Source organism: Arachis ipaensis, chromosome B03, assembly GCF_000816755.2.
Source record: "Arachis ipaensis cultivar K30076 chromosome B03, Araip1.1, whole genome shotgun sequence".
Lineage (NCBI taxonomy): Eukaryota > Viridiplantae > Streptophyta > Magnoliopsida > Fabales > Fabaceae > Arachis > Arachis ipaensis.
In genome coordinates, this window is record NC_029787.2 from 2,475,140 (window position 1) to 2,481,931 (window position 6,792).

At 38.4% G+C, this 6,792-nt stretch overlaps 2 protein-coding genes and 1 non-coding gene across 5 annotated transcripts; 2 read left to right on the forward strand and 1 right to left on the reverse strand.

Moving 5' to 3' along the window:
* On the forward strand, positions 293 to 2,413 carry LOC107629301 (histone deacetylase HDT1). Its single transcript, XM_016332058.2, has 9 exons — positions 293 to 481; positions 624 to 700; positions 774 to 982; positions 1,148 to 1,191; positions 1,284 to 1,325; positions 1,409 to 1,590; positions 1,709 to 1,768; positions 1,865 to 1,958; positions 2,065 to 2,413. The coding sequence occupies exons 1-9, from the start codon at positions 469 to 471 to the stop codon at positions 2,199 to 2,201; spliced, it is 858 nt and encodes a 285-aa protein (XP_016187544.1). The 5' UTR covers positions 293 to 468; the 3' UTR covers positions 2,202 to 2,413.
* LOC107629300 (splicing factor U2af small subunit B) lies at positions 3,239 to 5,995 on the reverse strand. 3 transcript variants are annotated; one of them, XM_016332057.2, is made up of 3 exons: positions 5,383 to 5,993; positions 4,615 to 5,059; positions 3,239 to 3,524 (listed from the first exon to the last, which is right to left on the reverse strand). In XM_016332057.2, the coding sequence occupies exons 1-2, from the start codon at positions 5,913 to 5,915 to the stop codon at positions 4,633 to 4,635; spliced, it is 960 nt and encodes a 319-aa protein (XP_016187543.1). In that variant the 5' UTR covers positions 5,916 to 5,993; the 3' UTR covers positions 3,239 to 3,524; positions 4,615 to 4,632. The 3 variants fall into 3 exon arrangements, with proteins under 3 accessions (XP_016187543.1, XP_016187542.1, XP_016187541.1); XM_016332056.2 differs by having other exon boundaries at positions 3,256 to 4,487; positions 5,383 to 5,994; XM_016332055.2 differs by having other exon boundaries at positions 3,262 to 5,059; positions 5,383 to 5,995.
* TRNAL-UAA lies at positions 6,072 to 6,154 on the forward strand. The gene has a single exon. It is a non-coding gene; the product is annotated as a tRNA-Leu (tRNA).

Consider the following 6,792-nt stretch of genomic DNA (forward strand, 5'->3'; position numbering starts at 1 on the left):
ATATAAAAATACACGATGATTAATTTTAGTGTACAAATAATATTTTTTATTAAAAATACAATCAAACCATCTTTGTTATAAGACAAGTTTTTTATACTTCATACTCATCCAAAATACACGAACAAAAACTTTTTTGTTGGTTTTTGGGCTATGGAAGAGTATTCCCTCTAGTTTTTGTAAGCCCACTTATTTGTATCACCAGCCAGCAATGACGAACACACTCACCCGGGTATTCAACAAGGCCCAACTACCGAACAAAAAGAGAAAAAAAAAGTATTTTTGAAAAGAACAAAGAAAAAGGAAAGAGGCGGGGGGAGGAATAGAATGAGAAAAACCCTAGTAGCTAGCAAGACACTATAAATACTAAACCCTTAACACCATTTCTCCTCTCATTTTTTCAACCATCACATATTGCCGCTCCCCCCTCACACTCGCTCCTCTTTATCACGCGTTTCAATTTCAATTTCAATGGAGTTCTGGGGTAAACTTCTCTCTTTCAATGTTTTTTTGTGCTATGATTTTACTTCAAAGCCAACCAAAATTCATTTATAAACTCTCATAGTTGAAACATTTTATGTTTATGGCACTGTAATCTTTGTTCTAATTTGAATAAAATAAAATAGGTGTTGAGGTTAAGCCAGGGGATTGCGTTAAAATAGAGGAGTTGGAAGTAGCTAATGACTACATCCACATCTCTCAGGTTCGCTTCTTTTCATGCTTATTGTTTTCTCGTGTTTTTTGGAATAAATCTTCTAAAGCGTTTCCCCTTTCAGGTTGCGCTGGGAGAGGCCTCAAAGAATGAGAAATCTAAGGAGCCTGTGGTTGTCTACCTCAAAGTTGGAGTGCAGAAGCTTGTTTTGGGAACTTTGAACAGGGAGGAAATCCCCCAAATACCCTTGGATTTGGTTCTCGACCAAGAGGCTGAGCTTTCCCACACTTGCAAGAGTGCCAGTGTCTATTTCTGTGGATATAAGGCTGATCGATATCCTTTACACCACTAGTATATGTTAATTTATTCGTTGTTTTTGAATTGGTCTTGGTCCCCTGTCATTAGAAAATTTTGAATATGAAAAGTGCAAGTTTGAATGATTTGTGTTGTTACTTGTGAATGTTTTTTCCTTGACTTTTGATGTGTTCCCTGTGGCACTGATGAGGGCGTTCCTGGTGATTTTGGTTCTGATGACTATTCAGGTATGGCACAGACCTATCTCTTAAATTTGATGAATTGTTATTGATTTATGATTCACTTGCTCAAACATTGTTGCATTGTTTGATTTGTACAGAGAGTGATGAGGAAGAGGCTGCATTGAATCTCAAAGATAATGGTTGATAGTTCTGATCAATCCAAAATGTACTATTTACTTGTACATTCTATGATGTGAGTAACTAATTATTAATCTTCATTCAGGAAAAGTTGAAACCAAGTCTGAAAAGGTAAAGATTGCTGAACCAAAAAAGGATGTGAGTGGTGCCCCATCAAAGAAAGTCAATGTTGCTGTTCCAAAGAAAGATGAAGAGGACGAGGACTCTGATGACGACGATGATGACGTTGACGATGAGTCTGATGATGAGGATGAATCTGGAAGTGAGGTAACACAATGACTTTGATATTACTTTTTGATTTTATTTGAAACTTAAATGGAAAAATAAAAACATTGCGCTTCTTTTCAAGTATTAATTTTGTGGAAATCTTTATTGATAATTGTAGATGGATGCTGATAGTGATGAGGACGGGAGTGATGAAGATGAAGAGACACCTGTGAAGAAGGTAACATTACTGTGTGGTCCTGTTTCCTCATATATTGTCTTGTGTATTATTATTATTGGACATTAAAAACTAAATGCATAGCTTTATGTTTTGAAGGTCGACCAGGGCAAGAAGAGACCAAATGTGTCTGCAACAAAAACTCCAGTTCCTGCTGCTAAGAAAGCTAAGAATGTAACTCCTGAAAAGTCTGGTGAGACTATTAGCTATCTTTACAATGCGATATTGCGACATGTCATGCATGCTCACCTGATAGCATTCCAAGTGCACCATCATATTTAATGTGCTTTGTGTTGTAGGTGGCAAGAAAATTGCACATGCACCAACTCCTCACCCCGTGAAGAAAGGTGGAAATCCGAACAGCGCAGGGAAGTTCCAGTCACCCAAAACTGGTTCACAGCAGCAGAAAAAGGGTGGAAAGAAGGGTGGTCGTTGATCATGAAGTTTCTTATATGTACTAATTTTTGCTTTAATTGCATTGGAATATCATAATCGGTGTAATGGTTATAAGGTGAACGCTTGGATAGGAGGTTTACTAAATTTTGTTTGCTAGAGAGGCTACTAGTTCGTTAAGTTCTCAAAAATTTTGTTGGACAACTATTTTGTATTAGTTGAGTTAAAATATATTAATTATCTTTATTATTCAAATTTGAGCTACTCTCTAATGCTGAGAACGTCCATGGCGCACCACTTGTTTTGACTATTTTCTGATTCCCCTTGATTTTCATAACGCAAACTACATGATTTTTATTTGTTTTCTTGGTATTTCTAAAGACATTGTTAAGGCTATTTTATGTAGGCTAATTCTATGGTGTTTATGATTTAATGCCTAAATTTTGCATAATTTTTTTTTTTAGTAAGTTTTGAATTTTTAAAAATTATTTATTTTTATATCTTTTAAATTAAATATTGATTTTTGACTATTTTTAGTAGATAAACACCATATTTTAGACACAATAGCATTTACCTTTTATGTATTGAACAATGAAAAATGCTTTGTGTCAGGATCAAAACTTCGTTTTAAATTTGAGCCTTAATGCTCTTATTGGGATTTGGAACTCGTCCTTCGTTGTTTAAAACGATATGAACTTGAATCTCGGTCATTTGCAAACGATATTTTGGGGCTCGCATGGTAGATAGTGAACCCAGTTCTACACCATTCAACTCCAATATTCTGAATACTCAAACAAACTACGCAACCATGGTTAGATTCATATTTACCTAATTACGTTCATCGTCTTCCTTTGGCTCCCTCCTTCAATATCCTAGTTTTTTTTTTCCTTAAAATCTTTTCGTTTTGTAAACCACTCGCATGGACTAATCTTCATGCATTAAATCATCATCACCATCATTAACGAATGGCACATAAACTCGCAAACTCTTCCTAAACTTGCGAGTTTAACCTAGTTTAACCGAGTCTACTTAATCTAGTTTATATCCGAGTTAGCTCAATTCCACCACCTAATACGAGTATGACAACAATGCCTCTCTACCAATGCAAAAACAAATAAAAGGGAAGCTAATCATACATTTTAACCATCCACGGTAATTTACAGTCACAACATAACGAAATAATTAAAGTTCGAAATCCAGCCTCCAATTGAACTCTGAACCATATATATCCTAATAAGCTAGGAAAATAAAAAGCCATTTCAAATAGCCTGCCATTACAAGAAACAAACATGCCAGTAACGGCTTCACCCGAAATTGCTTGTTGAAAAGATCATCAAACCAGGAACCTGCAGCGCACTCCAAGAACCTGTACACAATTCCACGGTAAAATTGCATTAAATCAATGGTTCGGTTCATAGAAGGAAGGAAACCCTGAACCTGCAAAACTTGTAAATAATGTAAGAAAGTGACTTTTTAGAGAAAAATAAAGCTTTATAGAATACAAAACCCATACAGAACCATTGAATTGGTCGTTCACTAGCCCTTCATGTATGATGGAGATCAGTCCCTGACTGTAAAATAAAAGAATTCATGCACACATGCAAATCAACCATAATAACAAGCATACATGATCAACTGAATGGTAAAACTAATAACCGATCCCTTGTAAAAAAGATATTTAGGTTGAAAGAAAGACAGGAATCTGGTTTTGTAATGAAAGGTTTTTAAAAAATAAAGAGGATATATCTTTAACATGACAAAGTATGTTTCCATTTTACACTAACAAGATCCAAGGCTTAACAAGAACTTGTGTTTGTTGGGAGATGGGACTGAGGGGCGTCTGCTTAATTCTTGTGAATATGGATTAAGAAAGTAACTCTAAGAACATTGGACAAAATGAACCAAAACAAAATAATTGAGAGTTGAGACAAAGGTAAAAACAAAAAGGGGGCCAATATTTGCGACAATCTTGGACAGAGCGTATGAAAATTTGTAGGAACACAAGGGAAACAGGAAATGTTACACATCATTACCTATAGAGCTACCGAGTACATACAAGCAGTGTAAACAAGAAATAGGGGGCTCCCTATGCAACAAAAAGCAGCTTTGATAATATTTTTGGGAAATTAAAAGGAAAAAAAAAAAAGAAAAAACACTTCAAAGAGAATTGTGCTGAATTAATGAGTTAGTAGAAGTTCCTGAAAAACCTAGCATGAAATAGAACAAACAAACATACAATCAAATCAAGCATCATGTATACAAAATGAAAAAGGGGTGGGGGGTGAGAAGAGAACACATTCCATATCACAGAACAGTGCACCTGTACCACCTGCACAGTGGAAAATGGGTGATAAGCTACATTTATTTTGTGGGTGGTCTAGTTTCGAATTAATTTTTTTTCCCTACTGCTAGGGCAAGAGAACATGCATAAGAGAATTGAGAGAGACGACACAAACCATAATAGCATCAAAAGTTCAGTATCCATATCCTTCGTCATGGGGCTGTTGCTCATGCTGCTGATGTTCATTACTACCATTCTGAATGTGGCCACCATTATTTTCTTCAGAATTAACCTTCCTAGGATTCTCTTTCTGTTCCTTCTCCCTGTTCCATTGCTCAATTCTAGCACGCCTCTCTTCGCTACTATCTCTAACTGGACTGCGCTTCCTCCTTCCTCCAGGACTTCGGCTTCGAGTGTGGCTCCTCCCCCTCCTATGTCCAGGGCTGTTGCTCCGGTGTCTCCTGCTACGGCTCTCATAATAGTGATCCCTTTCATCATACTTCCTGCTGTGGCTACGGTGGGACCGCTCCTCATGGCTCCGATGCCTAATAGGGCTCCTGCTTCTGCTTCTGCTGTGCCTGCCGCGGTGGCTCTTACCAAACAATTGACGCCTCAAGTCCCTGATGGAAACAAAATCTCATCAGAGTTGAGTGGACTAACCCACTAACCCAATCCCAAAAATTATCTCATGATCGCGACACAGCGAATCCCAAAAGCTTCAGTAATAGTGCAAAATAACAGATACTAACTACCTTATATCTCGTCCTTGAGGGATCTAATTGACCTATGTGCAATCTTTCAAAAGAGCATTCTGATCATTAACCTTATTTTACATAAAACTAATAAGATTATTCTGATCAAGGGTATGTATCATAGTCGTGGCAGGCTATGTCCTAAGCAATGTTAAACTCGATAGATAGCAAAGGCAAACACAAAGAAGTACCTGCTGATTCGTTTCAAGTGCATGAAGTTGCAATAACCGCCGCGGTTGCAAGTGTTCTCCTCATACTGCCTGCAAGTGGCCTCACGGAAGTCGGTGACAGGAGAGAAATCGACGATAATGGGGCGGCCGGCATAGAACCTTCCGGTGAGGTTGCGGAGGGCATTAGCGGCATGCTCTTCCTCGCGAAACTGAACGTAGACGTTGCCAACCATGTGATCGGCGAGGTTATCACAGACGTTGAGACTCTCGATGTCGCCGTACTTGGAGAGCTCGTCGAAGAGATCCTCGTAAAACTCCTCAAAGTGCTCCTGGATCTTGCGGGGGTCGATGGGCTGGCCCTGGGCGTCGACGCCCGGGGTAATCATGTCGGGCCTCTGGTACATGTTGGAGAGCAGCAACGTCGGGCTTATGCTGGGCTTTGTGTGCAGACGGGAGCACCTGTCGCCGTGCCTGCAGGCCCCTATCTTGAAGTAGAAGGGGCAGTTCACTCTGTCCTTCTCTGTCCCGAATATCGATGCCAGATGCTCCGCCATTTCGATCTAGGGTTTCTGCTGCTTTCTTCCCTGGCTTCGGTTAAGAAGACATCGCTGCATGCACCTTCTAGAGCCTTCGAGTTCTAGTTCATTTAATACAGCAGATTCTCATTTCATCTCAATTAATATAACTATATTAAAGACAATCATCACTCAGCTGGTTTGCCCGAGAGGTTAAGGGGGAAGACTTAAGATCTTCTGCACATAAGTGCGCGTGGGTTCGAACCCCACAGCCAGCATTTTACTTTTACCCCAAATTGTCGATCAAGCTTCATTATGTTTATTGGTGGCCCAAGAACTTGCCTTTATGGTATTCATGGCCCAATTGCTCCAATTTCTTGACCAAAAATGCTATGAAATGACTACCAGTTTTGATAATATAACCTTACCTCGTATGTTTTGTTTAGCATAAAGTAGACAACAATTGATAACCTTTTTAACCAATGGCTAAAAATAAATTTATTTGTATGACACCCATCTTGTTATACTAATGTTATGATCCAACTTTCAAACTGGACATTAAAGAGTAGTGATTGGCTCAAGCACGTTTTTACTAGGGTCACACTGTCCTGTAAGACGAAATTTGAGGATACAAAAACTAACATCAAGAATGTTTGGATTAGTATTGCATGTGGCCGGGACAAATATTTTTCTTCTTATTAACAGAAAGTTAAAGCTACCTAAAGAGAAAATGAAAGGTAAAGTTGATCATACAAAACTTTTGTCTTACGTAACCAAAAATTGACAATTCATGATACCTGGGATCACAAGTGTCATATGATTGGGCACAAGGCATGCTAAGATACGCAAGAATGTCGCCAAAAGGATACCATGGCTTGATTAAAAAATAAAAAACAAAAGAGAAAAGAGAGGGGGG